Source organism: Furipterus horrens, unplaced genomic scaffold (genome assembly GCF_987537825.1).
Source record: "Furipterus horrens unplaced genomic scaffold, mFurHor1.1.pri manual_scaffold_3, whole genome shotgun sequence".
Lineage (NCBI taxonomy): Eukaryota > Metazoa > Chordata > Mammalia > Chiroptera > Furipteridae > Furipterus > Furipterus horrens.
Genome location: NW_028327173.1, coordinates 139,994,011 through 140,016,537, shown reverse-complemented (window position 1 = coordinate 140,016,537; position 22,527 = coordinate 139,994,011). Strand labels below are relative to the sequence as shown.

Below are 22,527 nucleotides of genomic sequence, written 5' to 3'. Positions count from 1 at the left end.
TCCTTCACTCAATATTTATAATACCAAGTACCAGGGCCACAATAATGAATATCAGTCTTCCCTGTCTTGACAGAGCTCTCTGATAAAAGGAAAGAAAGGCACAAAACCAAGTGTGATAAAACACAGGTGAGCGCACTAGTCATTTTGTCCATTAGTAGCACTAAGGAAAGCTTCACGGAGGAGATGCCGCCTGAACTGTCTTAAACTCTGAACAAGACTAGGTGCGGAACACAGGGCAATAGTATATACAAAGGCAAGGAGGACTACAGATAATTTAGTACTTCCAGAGCATACAGTTCAAAAGGAGAGGAAATACTGGGAAAGAAGGGTAAAAGGTAGGCAAGGGCTAGGTTGTAACAGCCTGATACTCCATGATAAGGGGCATGGCTTTTTACTCTCAGGGGAATGGGGAATCTGGTAAGATTTAAGCAAAGGACTAATATTGTAACAGAACCCCTGGGCTGCTCCGATTGAAACAGAACCCACGGGCTGTTTAGTTAGGGTTCTGATTGCCCGCCGCCAGAATCATAACTCTCAATACCAGAGTTTGGTGAAAAGGAAAAGAATTGTTTATTTACACAATGTCCTGCCTCCCCCTCCCAGACCTGGCCAGTCTTAGGAAAGTCAGAAACACCGTTTCCCTACTTCCTAGGCACAGTTCAGCTTTACCAGTAGCTGCCAATCACTCAGTTCTGATTGGGGAGGTCCTTTCTGTGCTGTGGTGCCCTCCAGCTCTCAATGCAGGACCGCCTGGATTCTCAGCCTCCTTGTAAACTGCCTTCTTCCTGCAAACCGCATGGATCTCCTCTCCTTCTCAAAGCAGCCTGGCAAGAGCCTCTTCTTAAAGCAGCCTGGAGACCCCTGCTCCAAGCCAGATGGAGGGAGCCCACAAGAGCCAGAGAGTGAGGGCGTGAGGGCCAGAGAGAGCCTGAGAGAGAGAGCCTCCTAGAGCCAGAGCCAGCCCAAAATGTCCGCAGCTCCTTCTCTCTTCCTCCCCTCCCTCTCCCCCTGCGTCCTCTCATGCAGTCGGTGTTGCAAACCGTTCTGACCATTCACAGAACCCTCCTAAGGCTCTGTCTGCTTCTTCCGTATCAGCCCACAGTCCAGTATCAGCCCACAGTCCAAGATCCCTCCCATCTTCCCGAGTCTTGGAAGTAAAGCGGATCTTTGCAACAATGTATCCAGCCACTAGCTCCAGGCATGCAAGGGCATCCTGAAAGCTGCTTCCTGCTGCCTATCTCCCAGCCAAAAACTCTGGGGTTTGTTTTTGGACTCCCCTGTTTCTGTAACAATATGATTGGGTATACAGTAAGTTCTCCCGTAATGTTGTTAAGTAGGTTCTGTGACTTTAAGAAAAACGATGCATTATGAAACCAATTTTACTATAGGCTAATTAATATAAATGAGAGTTAAGTTCCTATGGTATCTCATCAACGTTATAACAAAATGATGACATTGAACAAAATGACAATATTCAAAGACCTGCTGTATAAAGTAACTGCAGCACAGCGCAGGATGGGCAGCCAGATTAGAGTCAAGATGATCAGGTGGGGAAGAACTATCCTAACCATAGAAGTAGTACAGTAAATTGAATAGCAGCCTCTGAAAAGATATGTGCATGTCCCAGACCTGTGAATGCGACCCTTTTTGGAGAAAAAAATATTTTTGCAGATGTAGTTAAAATAAAGATCTTGAGATGAGATCTTCCTTGGTTACTGGTGGGCCCTAAATCCAAAGACAAGTGTCTTTGTAAGAGACCCAGGGAATGGGAGGAGATAACTGTGTGAAGACAGAGGCAGAGATTGGAGTCTGCAACCACAAGCCAAGGAGTGCCTGGAACCATCAAAAGAAGGAGGAGGCCAGGAAGGCTCCTCCCCTAAGGCCATCAGAGGCAGCAGGGTCCTGCCCATGCCTTGATTCCAGACTTGGGGCCTCCAGAACAGTGAAAGAATAAATTGTTATTTTAAGCCACCATGCTGGTAGTAATTTGTGTGGTAGCTACAGGAAACTAAAACCCTAAACCAAAGCACTGCTGATGGAAGTAAAGCTGGAGGATTAGAGAAAAATTTTAGAGAGTTGTTTTCAATAATAGATGAACATCTGAATCACCAGGGGGGCTTTCAAAAAACAGGCATGCCTAAGTCTGAAGAGACCCTGATTCAGTAGCTCTGGGGCTGTGCTCCAGGTATGCACATTTTAAAACGTCCGCAGGTGATGCTTACTTGCAGCCACAGTGGTGAACCTTGGTTTTAATGGCAAAAATCAATAGTACTTGGTAATCTGTTTAGCTACACAGAGCAAGGGACAGAGAAAGTGAATGTCATATAGGCTTCTGGCCTAGGCCAGAGTGATAGCATTATTAAAAAGAGAAAAGGAAATTAAACCACATCCAGGGAAGACCTGTAGGAGGCAACAAAGTTATAGACTTGGGTGCTTTCTCCATACATGTGGCAGTTAAAGTCATGAGAGTGGGTGAGATTACTTAAGAAAAATACAGAATAAAGAAGGGCAAGGCCAGATCCTGGGACATACAACCATTCATAGAAAGAACCCCTTCTTAGCCACAGGCTTAGAAGGATGAGGACCGAAGAAAGTTGTATCACCAAAGACAAGAGAGAATTTCAACACTGTTAATCAGTTAGTAGAACAAAAATCCACAAATATGATCTGGAAAAGATCGGATCATTGGTCACCTCACCCATCCTCAAGTCAAACAAGCAAACTGAAAAATAAGCAAATCCCTCCAATCATCAGTCTTACTCTGATCTCCACTCCCATTTCTATCTTCTCACAGCCAAGAACCTGGGAAGAGTACTGCACATCCACTCGGTCACTTCCAACACCTGTTGAATCTTCAATCCACTGTCATTTTACCTTTGCCTCCAAATCTGGTCACGCATCACGCACCTACCACTCCATTCAACTGGCTCTCCTATCAAGGAATACAGTGTGGTAAATCAAAGACGGCCAAAATTTCCATTGGTTATCCCACTGAGAGGTGAGTCTAAGTCCCTCTCCCTAAACCTGGGTGGGCCACAGTGACTTATTTACCACCAGGATGGGGAGGGAGTGGCAGTTTGACACTTCCAAAGCCAGGTCTGAAAAAGCTTTGCAGTTCCTCCCTGTGTCTCTTGGGAGCTTTGAGCTACCATGAAAGAAGCCTGGGACCACCATGCTGAAGAAGACACAGACAGGCACTCCAGCTGCAAGCCCCAGCTGAGGCCAGCCTTCCAACCACCCTGATAAGGTATTAGCCATAGAGAGTGAAGCAATGCTGGACTCTCCAGACTAGCCAAGTGACCTCAGCCAATACCATGTGGGGCAGAAGATTTGCCCAACAGACCATTGTCCAAATTCCAGACCCACAGAATCATGCAATAAATAAAATGGTGGTTGTTTCAAACTACTGAGTTCGGCATAGCTGGTTACACAGAAATAGGTGCCTGGAACAAGCCCCAACCCTTCAGCAGTCTCCCTCTCCCTGCTTCCCGGTCTCTCCTTCATCCCCTGATCTAATTCAAGTTAAGCAGTGTCACCTCCTCCTGAACACTATCACCAAATCTTCCTCTCCCTCTTCCTGCCTCCCCACCTGGCCCCTCTTCCCCCTAGGGAACAGGGGGTCCATCTTCAACACCTGGCCCACTGCACAGGGCACATGGTAGGCACTGAAACCCTCCAAATCAACTACATGATGGGAGAGAAGGACCATCTTCTGTATAGTGGAGCAGAACCCAGACATACAGATGAAATTGTTTACAAAGGCAAAAAGTTACTGTTCCACAGAAAAGGCTGGAATGTTTCCTGGCCTGGTTAGCTGTTCTGCCAGTTCATTTGTAGAAATAAGATTTCCAAGTGCTACTGACATACCTGTTTCAGCTACTGCACAGGAATAGGGGTACTGCGAGTCAAACCTACAAGCTGCCCTTCAGGCTTCACATTAAAAAAAAAAAAATCTGGATACTTAAAGACATCCACTTATTTAGTAAATGTGTGATGAAAATTTAACTGTTCATATAGGCAGAGCAAATGGAAAACCTGTATAAGAAACCTCATGGAGTAATAAAGGGTTTTTCTTGATTGCAAATTCAGAGGTCACATATTAATGTTTTTTTAATAGCATTTTCTGTGCACTTAGTACCAAGAAACCCTGGTGGGAAGGTGTTATTACTCCTAGTGGACAGAGGAAACGCTTGAAGGCTTGCACACACAGATTTGTGTGACTAGGACAGGGCAGACGGGACCCGAATCCACACCTGGCTCGAAATGACTCCAAATGTCATACTCTTTCCAGCAGGCAACTCTGATGATTTTTAAATTCAAGGCATTTCTTGGAATACAACACAGAGTCTTGAGAAGATGCCTGCCATCTAAAAATGCATTTGTCAAAAGGAATTTTCTTTCTTTTCTTTTTCAGTTTTTAAAATTTCTTTAAAATTTCATTGAATTTTTTTCCATTACCATTTAGCCCCCTTCTTCCCCCCTCCTCCCATAATCACCACACTCTTGTCCATGTTCGTGAGTCCGTTTTCCTTTTTGCTCGATCCCTAAGAATTTTCTATAGGAGACAACAGCAAGAGAGGGTGCTGGGGGCTCCCAGTCACAATTTGGAGGCATTGCATTTGGTGTTAAAACAGCCTGAACACACAGAGCAGCATCCACGTGGAACTGGGAAAGAGAAAGTGGGCTGCAGAGTGGAGGCATCATCAGCATCAAATGATCACATTCCACAGGCCGCCTGCTTCTCGTTACAGACTGAAGGCTCTGCCCTCCCTCGAAAGCAACATCTCTGTCACAGATAAATCACAGGCAACTACTGCAACCAGAGTAGACTGTGCACGGCAGATGAATGGATCGGTGACACTAGAGACCAGAGGCACAAAGGCAGGGCACAGTCTGATAAACCCCTGCCACGCAGCACCTGTCTTGAAGGAGCACAACTAACTCACCACAACAGTGGATGCACAATTGCAACTGTGCGTAAGAAAATGCTCAGAAACCAGTAAGTGCCTGACACCAGCTTTACATCATTATGGTCCCCACTCTGTATTAGTTAACCTGCCATCCACATCTGGACTTGCCCGGCCTGAATGAACTTTACATACAAAGCCCATACATATTTCACTGTGCCTCACAAATACTGCATATTGTAGGGTCTCATAAAATAAACAGTAGGCTTTCACTGACAGCCAGAGAACGAGCAGCACCGTAACAAGTCTACCCCCTCTGGTGACTCACTGCTTCGGCTTTCTAAACATAAACCCGTTCAGAAAATCTTCCTAAGGCTTGGCCTTAAAACAAAAATTCTCAATGTCCCATTTCTGGCTGGAAATGATCTTTGCTCCAAGTAGCTACATAAGAACAACTGAATATGAAAATCTCTATATTCATTCAGAATGCATCAAATGAAGCGCCTCAGGTAAGTCAGGCCCCAGGGCTGGGTGGTAAGGGGCGAGTGATACAAAAAGACACCTTGTCTCTCAATGACTCAGTCAGGTGGAGAAGGTAGGCAAGGTAATAAGACTATAAAACAACACTGATAAATGCTAATGAAAGTGAGTTACAAAATACAATGGCAAAAACATAAATCAGAGCAGAAAGCTTTGAATTAGGACACTACCCTGGTGTCTTGTGTTTCCTACACGTGATCTGAGTCACAGAACCTTAATGACAGTCTTCTGTACCAGACCTGTGTGACAACACAGGTTAATCTTCCACTTATACCATTTGGACTGGATGCTCTTTGAGAAGTTTCCCGTTTCTCTACACACACCTCTGCACTCTGCATAGTACCTTAAAGCTAAGGAGGGGCTCAACAAAACAGGCACAACGTTGGTATGGAAATAATGATAGTGGTGTAGAGATCAAGACAGGAATTCTAGCTCCCGCTCTTTTCCTGGCTGGTGCTGCAAGCTTACCCAAGACGGGCCTCAGTTTCCTCAGCTACAAAGAAAACAACACAAAGTTCCAAATTCAGTTTTAAAAAGAGATGTCCAAACCTCTTTCAGATATTTCAATTCAACATGGACACAGAAGGCATTTCATCCATCTGCCACCTGCCCAATGAAGGTGAAGGCGGCGGTCGTTATTCTAACCACTGGCTACCATTCCACAAGGACTCCCACATCCTTGCAGAGGTTGATATATGGCAGGTATACTTCCAGGTTACCTTTCTCTTATCTCGAGGTTTTCTAGCTTCAGGGTGAAACATTAAAAAGTGTTTTTTTTAATATCAGGACCACAGTACTCCCCCCACGCTCAGAAGGTTTTAAGCTGTTCGTTCAGGGTCTACACCACTCACGCTGCACACATGCGCTTATCCAGCCCCCTGCAGCAGAAGGTAGGGTGTGACGGCAAGAGGGGGACCACATCCTGGCTCTGCATCCAATCCTGTATGTGGCTTTGCCCAAGTCCCTGAACTCAGAACTTTGCTTTCCTTCCCCATAAAGTAGGAAAGCATAGCATTCTATGGTTTGGGTTAGGGCAAAGCTAGGGAGCTCAGGAGAGGCCCGGAAGGGTGACCCCAGCCTCAAGAGTGCCACACCTGCCCTGGCCCCTGGGCAATCAGTGCTCTTTCCTGCATTTTCTCAGGCTCTATGGACTCGGAAGAATCACACTTCCCTACTGGCTCTCCCTTCAACAAGGCCAACAAAAGACAAGAACATGCAAAGCAAATCTAGTCTATGTAAAAAATAAACTTTAAGAAAAGAATATTTATTATCTAATAGCTATCCATTTGTCTTTGAAGTCTTTTCCATTCAAACTCATACTGTCACTGAATCACACAAGATAAAGTTTTTTTACTGTACTGAACCTGATTTTTCAGCATAGCTAGAGGGCCAACAGCAGAGCTTATTTTCACTGAATACCTGAAGGTAAGCAACAAGTCAGTTATTGGGAAGGCTCTTTCTGTCACTTTTAAAACAGGTAAGACTTCTGTATAAGTATGTATTAATAACATTAGTGCTTTTATGTGAAAGAATCTATTTTTTACCCTGTGGGTGAAAACTATTTTTTAAGTATTACCCTGCAGTAATGTTTAATTCCTAAAAGAAGAAATATCACATGAAGAGAAAAACCCAAGAAATGGATTTGATATAGTACAAGATTTATACAACTCAAGAACAGCCAGGTAAAGATTTATCAGATTTTATTCTTGAATTAGCACTATCTTACTCCACACCTCTTTATTCATTTTACCAATTATAATTTTGAAAAACATTAAATCCTACATACTCTTTTCCCATCACTTTATTTGAGCCTCTCATCACCTAAATTACAATGGTCAGGTGTATAAATTCTCTCTGGTAGACTGAACTATTGGTGCCAACTCTTCACTCCTCCCTGAAGACATGCCCTTCACCATGACTTTATCATTACAGTTAATTTCATTGCCCTGGACTTTGGGTGGGCCCCCATGACTTGTTTTGGCCAACGGGATGTTAACAAATGTGACCCAAGCAGGGGCTTGAAGTGTGTTTGGCAGTCGGGATTATCGTCTGGCACCTGTGCCACAGTTACAGGAAAGCATGTCCCAACCAGCCCGCCAAGGAGGATAAGAGACACACGGAGGAGACCCAAACCACTTAAATGCAGCGTGAAGTGAAGCCACTCGTAAAGCAGATCCCTCAACAACCCACGGATTCATGAGAATAAATGGCTGTTGTTTTAGGTCACTGAGTTGGCGATGACTGGTTACACAGCATCACCCAGCAAACATTAAATAATACCCTGCATTTCAAAAGCAAATTAACTTAAGCAACTTCCTCAGTACCTAAAAACTTGGGCCTAAAGACACATACATAACATATCAAATATGTACCCATCAAAATATTTTAAATAGAAGAATGTTCTTTTATTCTGAAGAAGTCTAAAATTAGAGATAATTTCAACTGTGTCCCTTTTTAAATTGGCTGAAAGAAAAAAGAAATATTTTAATGTATACTTTTTCAAAGAGGAAGATGAAATATAATTGTACATTTTTTCTTTTCAAAAATTATTTTATCAATTGAAATTTATCATCCCTCAAATAACCTAAATAATGTGTATACAAAGGTCTTAATCTCTAAAACCCAAATTTAGACATAAAAGAATCAGTATAAAATTTAGTAATTATTTGGCAAAGCATTGATTCTTTTAAATCTGTTTATATACAACTTCTACTATAGAGGCCTCTAAAAAGTAAGCATCTCATAGGCTGCCTAAAAGGGAAGCATCTTAAACTAACATTAAGGCCACCATTGAATGTGTATTAAGCTATGGGCATGTCAAATAAAGAACCTGATAGTACAAAGAAATTTGATTATTGGCCCAAAGTCTGAGTAAGTATTAAAGCCAGAAATTAAATCTAGTACTGGAATCTCTTCTGTAGCATAACTTCATCAGAACTACTCCTAACTACAAAAATAATTACTTCCAATCTCTTCCCTTTTTCTCATTTTTAGTTTTGTTTGTTTTGAGAGAGGGAGAGGGCGGGGCGGGGGGAGAGAGAGAAAGGGAAAGGGAACGAGAAAAACATATACATGAGAGAGAAAGATCGATCGGTTGCCTTTTGTATGTAACCCAACCAGGCACCCAACACAGAACCCTGGCTTGTGTCCTGACAGGGAATTGAACCGACAACCTTTCACTTTGCAGGACGATGCCCAACCAACTAAGCCCCAGAGTCAGGGCTCCTTTCCTTTTTAAAAATTTCATGGCAAGCCTCCCTTACTACTCCTAAAAATAATCACACTAATATATGTGCTACTTTACTAATGTTTATTTAGTTTAAATTTCTAGAGTATACAGAGAATTTTTAGAAATTCCTAGAAATATAAGCATGTCAGAGCAAGCATATCCAAATTTGGAACATGACTGGTCAATGCCCTGACAAATTACTTACTAAAAAGATATATAATTGATATCGTATACAACAATTAAGTCCTCAAGACAATTTGTTATAAAATATGTTAGCTTTATTCAATTACCCATGACAGAATTTGGGGGACAGAGGAGTAATTTTAAACCAAATATAAATTTTTTACTGAGCTACCAAGCTTGAAGACATTCGCAGCTCTATGTCATGTCTAATGATGCTACACAGATTCACTCCCTTTCACATAACTTTTCTAAAGAAGATTTTTCTATTTCTAGGACACCTACATATAACTAATAAGTAAAACACAAGATTTAAAAAACTTAGATATAAAAATGTACTCAAAAATCCGTTTATTTAAAAAAATGAAAGCACTCTCTAAAACCTCATTTTATAACAGCAAAGTAGTAGGTGAATCAAATCAATTATACAAAAGGGCGTTCTGAGCCTCTCTGTAGTAAATAATTTTTGTTAACCAACCCTTCAGTGCTACAATGCATGCTATCAAGAAGTTAATTTTGGTTTGAAGCATTAAGCCATAAGCTGCAAAAAAGAAAAAAAAACACACTACCACCTTCATCTTCACTATAAAAGTACATTAACTTAATTAACACAAATAACACATTATGTTTACATGGATATAGAAGTCGGTCAACAGCCATGTACACAATGTGAATACAGGGAGTATATTATCAATAACCTAAGAATCAGAACACATCAGAACCCCACGCCCCATCTCCCAAGTTACAAAGTCTTAAAATATAAGAAGATTCTTAGGAAATTTATAGCCCTATTCAGAGAAACACAGTTTGAGAGCTATACTGTCCAATATGATAGCCACTAGCCACACAGGGTTATTTAAATTTTAGTAAAATTAAAACTTCAATTCTTCCCATGTGCTACATTTCAAGGGCTCCACAGCCACATGTAGACAGTGGCTACAGGCTACATGGCAGAGCTACTACAGAACATTCCCACCATCACAAACTTTCTTTCGGACAACGCTGGGGCAGATGCTCATGCAAGTCAAATGGGGAGGCACCTTCCTGGTTGCATGCCTGACCAGCAGTAGGATTCTGAATTCTAGTGCAATTCGGCCCTCAAGATTTCTAGAATTTGTTAATTTTTGGACACTGTGTTTCTAAGTGAGTTCCTATGAATAATGTCGAGGACTAGGAGCCATTCTCAAACTCCATTTCTTGCTTGAAGATGTTTTTCTATCTCATAATTAAGAAAATGTTCTACTGCCTTTTGAGGGAAAGAAAACATGTTAGCATCAAAAAATATATTTTGCTCAAAGCCAAAGTATTTTTCTCTAGGGACACATTTTGGGATTCAGTGTAAGTTCTGGTAAAGTGTGATTCACTTATAAAAACAACTACTAAATTCAGTCCTAATACAGATACTTAAAAGGGATTTGGTAAAAATTTTTTATCCATTCCTGATTGATGTTTTAAAGAGCCAAGAATAAAAAATGACTTTCTCCCCATAAATTATTTAAAGAAAAAACATTAAAGCATTTATATTAAAAATCAGGAACAAACCAAGGATGTTACCTTTTGTATTAAACTCTGGTCTAAAAATCCTAGACTAACCAAAACCACTGAATTAGAAATAAGGGGTATAAACTATAGGAAAAGAACATATAAAACTGGTGTTATTGCTATAATAATTAATATAGTACTTGAGAACAAGAACCACAAATCAATGGAACAGAAGATGTTTTTCTCCATAAATACACCCTTAACTCTGTAAGAAAGTAATAGAGGATAAAGGACCACCAGTCAATGGGAAAGAAATTGGGTTATTCAATTAATTGTGTACAGAAACTGACTAGCTACTTTGAAAGAAAAAAAATAAAAAAAACGGTTAGAGTTGCATCTTACAGTCTAACACAAAACAAAATTTAAAATACTCAAAGGTAAATGTGAACAATCATAAAACTAAAAAAAAAAAAAAGTTGAATGTTTATACTAGCCCAGAATCAGAAATAATGTTAAGAACATAAAAGCAGTGGGAAAAAAGTAAAAGATCTTAAATATATAAAAATCTGAAACTTCTTCATATCAAAAATTATAAAATTACACATCCAACAAAACTAGAAAAAATATTGGCAACAATATGACAAAAGCTCGGTATCTTTAATACATAAATGTCTTTACATATGAAAGAGAAAAACAGACATTCCCATAAATACACAATAGAAAAACAGAAAAGAACAGAAGTAGAAAATCCAAGAAAAATTAACTATAACTAATAAATATTTTTAAATGTTTTAATCTCATCATGAATCAAAAACATGCAAATGAAAACAAGAGTTCATTATTTGCCAATAAAACTACCAAACTGTTGAAGTGAAATAGTAATACACCATTGGTGAGAATCTTAATTGGTATAATCTCCCTGCAAAATAATTTAGCAACATATATCAACATGTGTATGTTGATATATATATATATAAGTACTCACGTTCTTTGACCTAGTAATTCTAATTTGAGAGATCTACTGTCAGCACATAGTCCTGAAATGCAAGTCAAGTTTTACGCACAAAGATGTTAAATTATATCATTGCCTATAATGGGGAAAAACTGCAAATATCCTACATGTTTAATAAATGGGTTAAGTAAATAACGCAATTTTACATGATGAAATTCTATTCGCAACAAATTCTTAATAGCAATGAAAAAGGATTACAAAAACAAGAGAATACAACAAAATGTACATAGAGTATCACTAATGAGTTCAAAATAAGTGTTCATAGGAAAAACTGAAATACACCAAAATATTGACAATGGTTACTGACAGCATAATTATGTGATTTCATTCTTATTTATATTCTTCTATGTCTTCTAAATATCTACATTGAGTATCTTTAAAAAGATTTTATTTATTTATTTTTAGAGAGAGGAGAAGGGAGGGGAAAAAGAGAGGAAGAGAAACATCGATCAGCTGCCTCTTATACATGCCCCATTCAGGGACCAAACCCACAACCCAGACCTGTGCCCTGACCCAGAATTGAACCAGCGACCTTTCGCTTTGCCAGACAACACCCAACCAGCTGAGCCACATCAGTCAGGACTAAAAATTGAGTATTTTTAAAAATTAGAATGAAACATTTAGAAAAGCATGTATTTCATTAAATAAGGTGGTCTCATTGTCTTAATTTCCAATGGTATAGTGTTCATTTTGTTTCTGATACAATACCCAGAAATAAAATCAACTCTTAGGATGGGAAGAAAATATAAATTTATACTCAATAGAAGGCCACGATGCGTCTAAACTGTTAAATGGCTACATTCACAAACAGCATTTATGCGTGGATTACCTCTGGCAGAGAAGCAAAAGTAAGTTCTTCACAGTTGGGAAAACTGTCACTCTACAAAAAAAAACTCCTTGCATCTATCGTTTTTGTACTTTTAAATTAAAAAACATCCCCAGCTTTCTATTTCTACCACAGATATTCTTGACATGAATATACTTAATTCTTTTATATAGAACTTTAGTCAAATTTTTAACTCACGCAATTTATCATTAAGAGTACTAACAGACCTCTGAAAAGTTTAAATCTAAAAAATTTATTTCTAGATTAATTCCTAGGAGAGAATTCTTGACACTACATATTAAGCAATGTCAAACTTCCATTTCCCTCACACAGGATCATCTCTCTGACGCCTTCTCTAAGGATGAATTGGGTATTAGACTTCATATTTACACCTCAACTCTGATGACAAACAAGGGCAGGAATTTCAGCCAACTCATAGAATTAGCAGCCTGATATGTAGTAAACGTTGAGGTGGATCAGGACTCTGTGTACCGTCCAAACCAGAATGTACAGAACCCAGTTTCCCAGAATACTTAAGAGAGCAGTGGTACTCAAAAATAAACCAATAAATCAAAAAAGTTCATTTTCAAAAGAGTTTGTTAGGTAAGCTAAAAAAAATTAAACAGCTTTTTCTGCTATCACACTTCTCACAATTTTAATATGCTAATATGCCCTATGAATCTCCAAGTGGCACATACAGCATGCAGTGTGTCCCAAATTTATTTAACCTAATGCTCTACTATCATGGCACATGCAAAATCATCTCCTAGAACAGTGCTCTAAGCAGCAAAGTTTGAGAACTGCCAGGGTTGATGTGTGTGTATATACCATGCAGCCCACTGTGTCACTAAAAGATATGGGATAATAATGTCTTGAAGAAAAAACAGGAAAAGTTAGAAATAACTGGGCTGCATACTGCCTTTCCCATTTTCTAATGACATCAGAAAGGCTCTGTAGCTTCAGCTTCACTGGAGAGGACACTCCAGCGTCATCGCAGGATGTCGATTCAACACAGGAGGAGACAGATACCGTGTCACTCCCGAGTCGGACTGCACAACCATTCTCGGCGGTGCAGATAGACTCTTTTTTTTTTTTTTTTTTTTTTTTTTTTTTAAATATATTTTATTGATTATGCTGTTACAGTAGTTCCAATTTTTTCCCCTTTACTCCCCTCCACCCAGTATCTCCCTCCCCCAGCATCCCCCCCCAAGTCCATACCCATGGTTCGTAAAAAATAACTATCCCTCCCTCTCAGATATTAAGACCCTTTGTAATCTTGTAAAGGACAATGGGCGAAGGTCTCAAGCTCCTCTAGCTGCTTCAAGCTGGACATGGTCGTCGTCCTACCTACCCTTGGGTCCAGAAATCCCTAATAAGAGTGGGGGTGTGGAGGGGAGGGTGGCCTTCCCACATGGGGAAGGATCATGCAGACTCTGCAGATAGACTCTTAAGAAGCTACACCACTCTTGCATTTCGGCCATCAACATGCCATCCAGACTGAGGAAGACCCGGAAACTTAGGGGCCACGTGAGCCACGGCCATGGCCGTATCGGCAAGCACAGGAAGCACCCGGGAGGCCGAGGTAATGCTGGTGGCTTGCATCATCACAGGATCAACTTCGACAAATATCACCCAGGCTACTTTGGGAAAGTTGGTATGAGGCATTTCCACTTAAAGAGGAACCAGAGCTTCTGCCCCACTGTCAACCTTGACAAACTGTGGACCTTGGTCAGTGAGCAGACACGGGTAAATGCTGCGAAAAGCAAAACCGGAGTCGCTCCCATCATTGATGTGGTGCGATCGGGCTACTACAAAGTTCTGGGGAAGGGAAAGCTCCCAAAGCAGCCTGTCATTGTGAAGGCCAAATTCTTCAGCAGAAGAGCCGAAGAGAAGATTAAAAGTGTTGGTGGGGCCTGTGTGCTGGTAGCTTGAAGCCACATGGAGGGGAGTTCATTAAATTTTCACAAGTGCTTTTCTCTTCTGGTCTGAGTGTAGGTTCTTTGGCACCTCTACCTGTGTCAGAAACCTGCCTAACAAGCTTAGGAGTTTAAGGTATAAAGACTGGGGGCTCCTCTGCCAATCCCCCTGAGAAAGAGTGTGCAAGAGATAGCACCAACACTTTAGAGGCCTTGGTCTATTACCTAACTTGAACTTTTCATTTATAAAGTGAAAATAATAGCTGTTGGGGTGTGTGTGTGTGTAGATAAATGTAAAATAGTTGAAAGGCCTGTTTGCATTGTGTACTCTGAATTAAATTGAGTGGAAGAATGTAAAAAAAAAAAAAAAAAAAAAAAAGAAGCTACACCATCGTCTCTCGAGACGGACGGCTGCCGACGACGACGACGGTACACATTGTCTAATGACATCAACTGGAAATGGATTTCAGTGAATGAAATTTCACTTTATATCCATCTTCTGACTGTTATATACACCATAAGGAGGAATGAGTGTTGAAATGGGAAATTAATATTGTTATAAGTAAAATGTTTCCTTTAAGTTACGCCCTTCGTATATACATGACAAGCTACAGTGAAGAGCGAGCTAAAAATGAAAACACAGCTCATAAGCCTTTCTCCTAATGACCCAAGCACAACTAAACAAGTCCTGTGCAAGCCAGGAGCCCCAAAGTTCCTGGGACCCACAGTAACCAGAGTAAAGCTGCGGCCACTCAGAAACCCCAGGTCATGAGGCAGGCCAGGGAGCCCCAGTGTCTGGTTTTCCTCCCTTTTCCCGCCAATACTCATTCTCCCTTCTTCCTTTTTTTTAGTAATGCAACAGTCACAATCACTGACATCCACATAGTGCCTCCTTTATGCCAAGCACTGTCCTGAATGCTTTACATGTACTCACTTAATGCAATCCTCACCAAAACCCTGTGAGATACGTACACTTATCACCCCATTTTAAATATAATAGGCACAGACAGGTTAAGCAATTTTCCCAACATCTCACAGTTATTCAGTGGCAGAGCCGGGACACTAACCAATCGTAAGAGGAAAGTTCCCTAAGTTTCCCTCTTCCCAAATTCAAATACAAAGCTAATAAAGTCTTCACAACCTGCCAAAATTAAAATAAAGACAGTTTAGGATGTGGTCATGTGACTGGATGGGATAATGGAATGGGACCGTAAGTGATGCATAAAACTTCTGGCTCCTCTCCTTAAAACTGAAACCACTTTCCCTGACCTTACTCTTCCCTGAAGGACACAGACGGGAGCTAGGACAGCTCATACTATGTGAGACCAACTTCCTGAGAGTAACAACATGAGAGAAGCCTGGGTTCCTGAATGACCCTCTGGACCACAGCAATAGTGAACTGCTCAATGTTAGGCTATTTCATGAGCAAGGAAATGTTTATTAAACTTCAGGTGTAGTATTTAGGTGACTTGGGGGTTATCTTTGTTAAGAGGAACTTAACTTCATTATACTGAAGCCCCAAACTTGCTTTGTCTTCTTAAACAAACCCTACTAATAATTTGTTTCTTAATAACTCAGTTCTTAGCTTTGGTCCGAATAATAACTGGAATTTATTAAATGCTTACTTGACACTGTTCTAAGCACTTCACATGTACTAACTCATTTGATCTTCTTAACAATCCTATGGGGGAGGCCCTGTTATTACCCTTATTCAAAATGAGAAACTGGGGCAACCTGTCTACCATTACAGAGCTGAGATGAAAACCATTAGCCATGCAGTATGTCCCAATGGTTAAGGAATTATCACATTCATGTAACATGTTTAGCAAGTTCAATCCCTTGAGAAATGAATAACACATATACAGGGTGCTGTTCGAAAATAGGTCTTTGTAAGTAACAAAGCATCAAGGATGGAACCCCTGGAGCCAGTTAAGTTTGGGGTAGGCAAGGGTCAAAAGAAGAGTTCACAGAGAAAAATGCAGAGCAGCCCACTGGATAGGAAGTAAAAATTCACCAGGCAGACGTGAGGAGGGGCAGGGAGGAACAGAGAAACTGTGTATGCAAAAGACCATGTGACATGAAACCCCCGCAATTGCTCTCAAGGTGGGCAAAGATGCTCCAAAAAGGTTCCACAGGGTCCTGTGCGTACGTGTGGGCAGACGACACCGTCAGAAAACTGATCAGCAGCACCCAGTTTAAACTACCTTCAATCTCATTTTCACCTTTTCTTTCTAAGCTCCAGCTGTAACACGACAATGGTGCTTGAACGTCTCACTTCCTTAAGTTCTTAACATCAAAGAGGCAAAATCATTTAATCTTTTTCACACCTCAGTCTTCTTACCAGATTTCTCGGGATCTAGGACTGAAGGAACCTGGGCATCACCTGGCCCAGCCTCTCCACTGCCACCAAGAGGCCCGCCCCTCTGCTATCTCTGAGACAGAGGCCCAACCAGCCACCACTACTGAAACATGGCCGCAGGGAAGGCCCGCTCAAGGACGCCCTTGTCTCTGTTAAATCTTCCTTATACCAGGTTAAAGCCGCCTTTTTCTATCTGACAACCCTTCAAACACCTAGAATCACAGAAACTGACAACCCTTCAAACACCTAGCATCACAGAAATAAAAGGTTGTAAGATATTTTCCAGATTCTATAAATACCTCAAAATATAGTTAAACATGTATTTAAACATAATTATTTATGTAAAGTATCTACTCCCAAAATTCATTAATATGCCACTGCACAGCATTATCTCAGTATAGACTCATCTGAAAATACTACTTGAAAACTATTTTAAAATGGTAAAAGAAAGAAAACACTAAACAAAAGGGTAAGAGATAATGAATGGGGTAAATTATAAGTTTTTATCAGATCAATCAGCACTCATTAAAATCCATCTTCATTCTTAAACTCGGTTTAAATGAATTTCTTTACTTTGGCTATCCATGAGGAAATGGTTTCCTTTAAGTTGGCATTTTGGCACTTAACACTGAATCTTAATGTTAACTACCAGGCACACCTGACAGTTACATAATGCTTTTTGCCAGGAACATAATCCCCATAATATTTCCTCCTTAAACTCCTCTGCTTTTGAGGAGATCAAAGCACTTTAGTATTTATCCTTACACCTGCCTTGAGAAGGAAGATAGCAAGTATAATTACAGAGGTCTAAGTTTTAACGTTTCCTCTTAATAACAATATTGGTAATGACTATCCCACAGATATCTCGAAAAGCCATCAACCCTCCCCACAACGTAGTTAGGACAAGCATAGAAAGTTATTGGGAAGCAAGACCTTTTTTCTTTTCTTTTTTAATTTTATTTATTTTTAGAGAGAGGGGAAGGGAGGGAGAAAGAGAGGAGAGAAACATCAATGTGTGGTTGCCTCTCACGCGCCCCCAACTGGGGACCTGGCCTGCAACCCAGGCATGTGCCCTGACTGGGAATCGAACCAGCGACACTTTGGTTCACAGGCTGGTGCTCAATCCACTGAGCCACATCAACCAGGGCGGGAAGCAAGACCTGTTAAAGTCTCCCACCACCACCACCAAAAAAGGAAGAGAGCAGAAAAAATGTGTTTCTGTACATGCAAGGAAAGATATTAAATGTCATTTAAATATAAAAGAGAAAGACAAAAAATATTTGCATTATCCTCTGACAGACACTTGCACTCTAAGGACAAGTACAAAAATATAAGGTGTGCAATATTTTAAATAGAGATCTTAACACCTTATTCACAGGTGCTTCAAGGTATGAGAAGTGATATGATCTGGAAATGAACTGAGGCAATACAACTCCTGAAGTTCAGGTAAAAATTAATCTGGCAGAATGACAAAAAGATTCTTCACAACTGTGATGTCGATTTTACAAAAAAGTAGATGGTGGGCTCCAATCTCCAAGGAAAATGGAACTATTGAAACCAAACAGAGAAGTACTGGTGATGAGATACAGTTGTACATTTCTTCTTCATAGCATTGCCTTCATGGACTCCCTGCACCTCAGGCAGGCTTTCTTTTATAATGCACAATTCCACCTGTGATCACACCTGGCAAGTTGTTGAAATAAAAAAGGACAAAGAATGAGCTGCTGCATCCAGAGTACCTAACCAGAGCAAAGCAGAGCTATGCATAAAGCAGAAGTTAAACAGGAAAAAAGACCCTATGCAAAGCCCCCACTTTTCCGTAATCGTGGATATGTAGTTTAAGGCTGATCTAATTGGTTTGCACACTCTGGCATCTAACTTCACAATTCTTGTTACAATTTCATTACAACCCTAGCATAAAGGGTTTGTGTAAAATATAAGTCCACATTTTCTGAGCACGAGGGCTTCTGATTACTGAAATAGTCGCACAGGAGGTGGTATCTGATGACGCTCTATCCGTCAGCAGTGGGTCGGGTCTAATCCTGAAAGATGCACAGTGACCCAACATGCCTCCTCCTGATGCTCACGGGCAACTTCCCATCTCCCACAAGCACCTGTCTGTCGCTCAGCCCCACCTTGAGCTCAGACTCCTCAGCTCTCTCACCTGCAAATCCTCACTGATGCACGCTCGGTGCCACACACTGTACTAAATGTCAGGGTCACAAACATGTAAGGAAAGGAGCACACAGGCCAGCAAGGGGACAGAGGCGCAAGCACACGGCCACAGTGCTCTGGGACAGTCAAACAGAGAGGTGTGTGAAAGTGCTGTGAGGCAACAGGAGGGGAGGGTGGGGAGGGGAGGGTGTCTGCAAAGGTGGCAGGTGGCCTGGGCACCACCTCTATATCTTTCTTGGAAGGAAGAACTGACGTATTCAGAGCAGACAGGGTGGTGAAGGACAGGGTTTCCCAGACACGCAGAGCAGGATCTGCCGAGACTGCAGGCTCCAGGGCACTAGGGACACCTGAGCAGCGACGCACAGATCCGCGAGGCTGTAGGCAACGTGCAGGGAACCAAGGGAGACAGAAAGTTTACACTTCAGCCTACAATCGACATATGTACGCATACTTTTTTATATAAATCCTAAGAGGGTCACGTAAATTGCCTTTCATTGTTGACATAGCTCTCTACTTGCACAAAGAAGGATGCACTGGAATGGAGAAAAGATGAAAAGGAACTAGGTGACAGACATGGAGGGGACAGGAAAGAGAAGGCAAATTGGAAGGCAAAAAGTTTTTAAAAACTTAGCGAGCCATACAGTGTGGGAGGTGGGGGGAGGATCGAGGTTGACTCAATCCTGGTTCTGGTTTGCAGGGCTTATGATGCCAATACCCAGAGTCGGGATCAGACTGAAGCGGGAAGAGAGATACTGATCTTGGTGCTAAACTTCATACTGTGACCAAAATATATGAAACAACCTGTACTTCCCATCCACTGCTGTTAAAATATTAAACCTCAACCTGTCTGTCCGTGGGCTACTTACAGAGGCTGATTCCAAGACAACTTGTCATACTAATAAGCTGTGGTCAAAATACCGCCCGGGTAATGATGACATAACCATACTCTAGTTTTCCTTTTCAACATACACCCAAACCACATACTTAAAAAAATCCACTCATCCTCCACATTTCTCGCTTCTCCCTCACTTTCTAAAAGCTGGGCCAAAGAATTCCATCAAAGGACAGACAGTTCTGGGGGGGATACTTTAGCACAGCTGGGGGTCACTACTGGGGCACTCTTGCACTATTCCAGTGTCTGATAAAAGGTTCACAAAAAACAAGAGTTCATAAAGAGAAAAAAAAATTATACTGACATTACAAAGAAAGAAAGCAATATCCTCAGAATGTCATCCTACGCATTTTGGTGCTGGTATAGGAATTCAGAATATCAAGTGGGAGAAAAAGAAAACAACCCATTCCACCACAGTGACTACCCACATCTTTTCTTTCCCTCTGCCCGTGTGCATGTGCTGCTGTCCCCATAACTGCAAATGACAACATTCTTGTCAAGAAGACCATATACTCAGTAAGATAGTACAGCATCTTTGAAAACAGTCTGGCAGTTCCTTAAAAAATGTAATGAACACATATTATCAGACCCAGTAATTCTACTACTAAGTATCTACCAAAGAACATATGTCTACACAAAGACATGCAAGCCTAAGTCCATAACAACATTATTCATAAAATCCAAAAACCAGAAACAATCCAAGTGTCCATCAGCTGGTGAGTGGATAAACAACCACCCATAAGACAAGAATATCATTTAGCCATAAAAGGGAATGAAGTACTGATACATGCTACAACATGGATGCCTCTTGAAAACATTATGTTAAATGAAATAAGCTAGATACAAAAGACTACATACTCTATGGTCCTATTTACAGGAGATTTCTAGAAAAGGCAAAATTCCAGGGTCAGAAAGCAGGTCAGTGACTGCCTAGAGCTGGAGGGTGGGAGCAAGAATTTACTACAAACTGGCACAAGGAAACATTCTGGGGTGATGAAAGTGTTCTAAACTTCATTGTCAGGATGAATTTATAAATGAACATACAAATCTGCAAAACCATTCAACTGTACACTGAAATAGGTAACTTACATGGCACATAAATTATACCTCAATAAAGCTGTAAAAAGGAAAAACAGATACTCATTAACAGCAAAATGAAGGCTTTTAATTACAGTGCTATAATACAAGCAAAATTTATCTCTCAACTTGTAAACACCGGAATTCCATAATAAGGACTGTGTAAGAATGCTACTGTCGACTTCAAAAGGTCTCCTTTGCAGTATAGTCCAACAGGACCCAGCTACCCATGCCACCAGGTCCCCACAACCGTCTACAGGCTCTTAGTTCTCTAAAGTCCTTCTCACCCTTCAAGTTTCACCTTAAATGCTGACCCCTCCCCACCATCCCAGGGCACCTGTACATACCTCTGGTACTGCCCTCAGCCTGCATACAGTAACTGTATGTGTGCATACCCCCCTCTTTACTGAATCAATGTTTCTCCAATGGGGATTCACGGACATATTCTTGGGGCTCCATAAAATATCAAGAAGCATATTTTCTACCTTCCCCTTCAGTGTCCCAGTCTGTACTGCATTTAGAATCAGGATGGGGCTGACTATTACCACTTCCATTGTCTGGTATTAACAAGAAACCAACAGAGGCCAACCTACTATGCAGATGATGCAAGTGGATCAACACAAGGCCAAATAAATCACACAAGGACTCCAGCCATTCCAAAAGGGAGCTGCTGGTGGGAAGACTGAGTCACCCCAAGGCAGAAAAGGAAGGCACTCTGAACTCAAGCACCTTGGCCCTTATGAGTCAATGCAGTATTCTGTATCACAAACGGTGCTTTGTTTTAGCAAAACAATATCATCCATCACATTAAATTACATAGTTAATCTAGATTCCAGTGACTCTGTAGTTTTATATTTCATTACAAATTGGCTCAGGCTTATAGTTGTAAAATAGATATAAGCATAAGGTGTTTATTCCTAGTTATGTATTTGTGCATCCCTAAATAACATGATTACCAAAGTAATGTAAATCAACACTAGGGATGCCAGATTTTTTTTTTTCCCTTTGAAACAGAACCATGTATTACCAAGTTAGAAAAACAGTGCACTGGAGTACATATGCTTTAATAGCAGAGTCTGTATCCTGTTCTCTGTTAGTCCAAATGCATGCATGGCATAGGAAAACTCATAAAATATGGCTGAATAAAGGAGACAATTTGCATTATGCTGCTACTACTACTCCAAAACAGCAAAAATGTGCCTTGCTTCTGTCTGGTAATGCCCGCAAATGAATCTATTCAGGAGCTTTAAATTATGTGAAGTTATCCCTTTCTCAAGGATAGAAAAACCAAGCAGAACTTATTGAAGACGTAGGAAGAGAAGGGAGGGCCAGCAGGCAGTCTGTGAAAGGAATAGGTTTCTGTCTATTAATTAAGTATTTCAGTACTAACCCAAAGTAAAGAGAACAAAATATTTCCTTGGAATCCAGGCTTTAAACTAACACCCATCTTTGGGTCTCTCTCCATCCTTTCCAAACTGGGTCTTCCCCTTCACCCCCTCCCTCTTAATGCAAACACTGACAGAGAGGAAAGCTCACAAAAAAGAAATAACAGGATGAATGACCTTGTTCATTTTTAATTCAACAGCTGTTCACTGTACCAGACACCACACCAACTCTTGGGGACACGGGGAAAGACTGAATAGGGGTCCAAGTGAAGGAGACAGACAATAAATAAGCTTATAAAAAGCAGAGCTAACTGGAGGTTGTGACAAATGCTATTCTATGTTCACTGTCGCATCTATACATTTTACATAGAAAACGGTGCTTAAAAACCAAACTGTTTCTCACAGAAGTATGTGTTAGCAATTCTGTAACTACTTCATGCAGTATGAAGAGTGATAGTCAGTTTCATGGGTCCATTTGGCTAGATTACATCCCCCAGTTACTCAATAATATTAACACAAATCTTGGTGTTTCTGTGAAGGTATTTTG

The 22,527-nt window shown here is 40.9% G+C and overlaps 1 protein-coding gene and 1 long non-coding RNA gene across 2 annotated transcripts in view; one reads left to right on the top strand and one right to left on the bottom strand.

Annotated features, from left to right (window-relative positions):
* The window catches only part of LOC150016195 (uncharacterized), a 54,342-nt gene that overhangs the window by 5,781 nt on the left and 26,034 nt on the right, over positions 1 to 22,527 (bottom strand). The window lies entirely within an intron of this gene.
* LOC150016196 (large ribosomal subunit protein uL15) lies at positions 13,644 to 14,444 on the top strand. The gene has a single exon (XM_090271930.1). It carries the CDS (start codon positions 13,662 to 13,664, stop codon positions 14,106 to 14,108), a length of 447 nt encoding a protein of 148 aa, XP_090128056.1. The 5' UTR covers positions 13,644 to 13,661; the 3' UTR covers positions 14,109 to 14,444.

Bases quoted from the DNA above. Each gene is read 5' to 3' on its own strand.
- LOC150016196 (XM_090271930.1), top strand. From the start codon at position 13,662: ATGCCATCCAGACTGAGGAAGACCCGGAAACTTAGGGGCCACGTGAGC.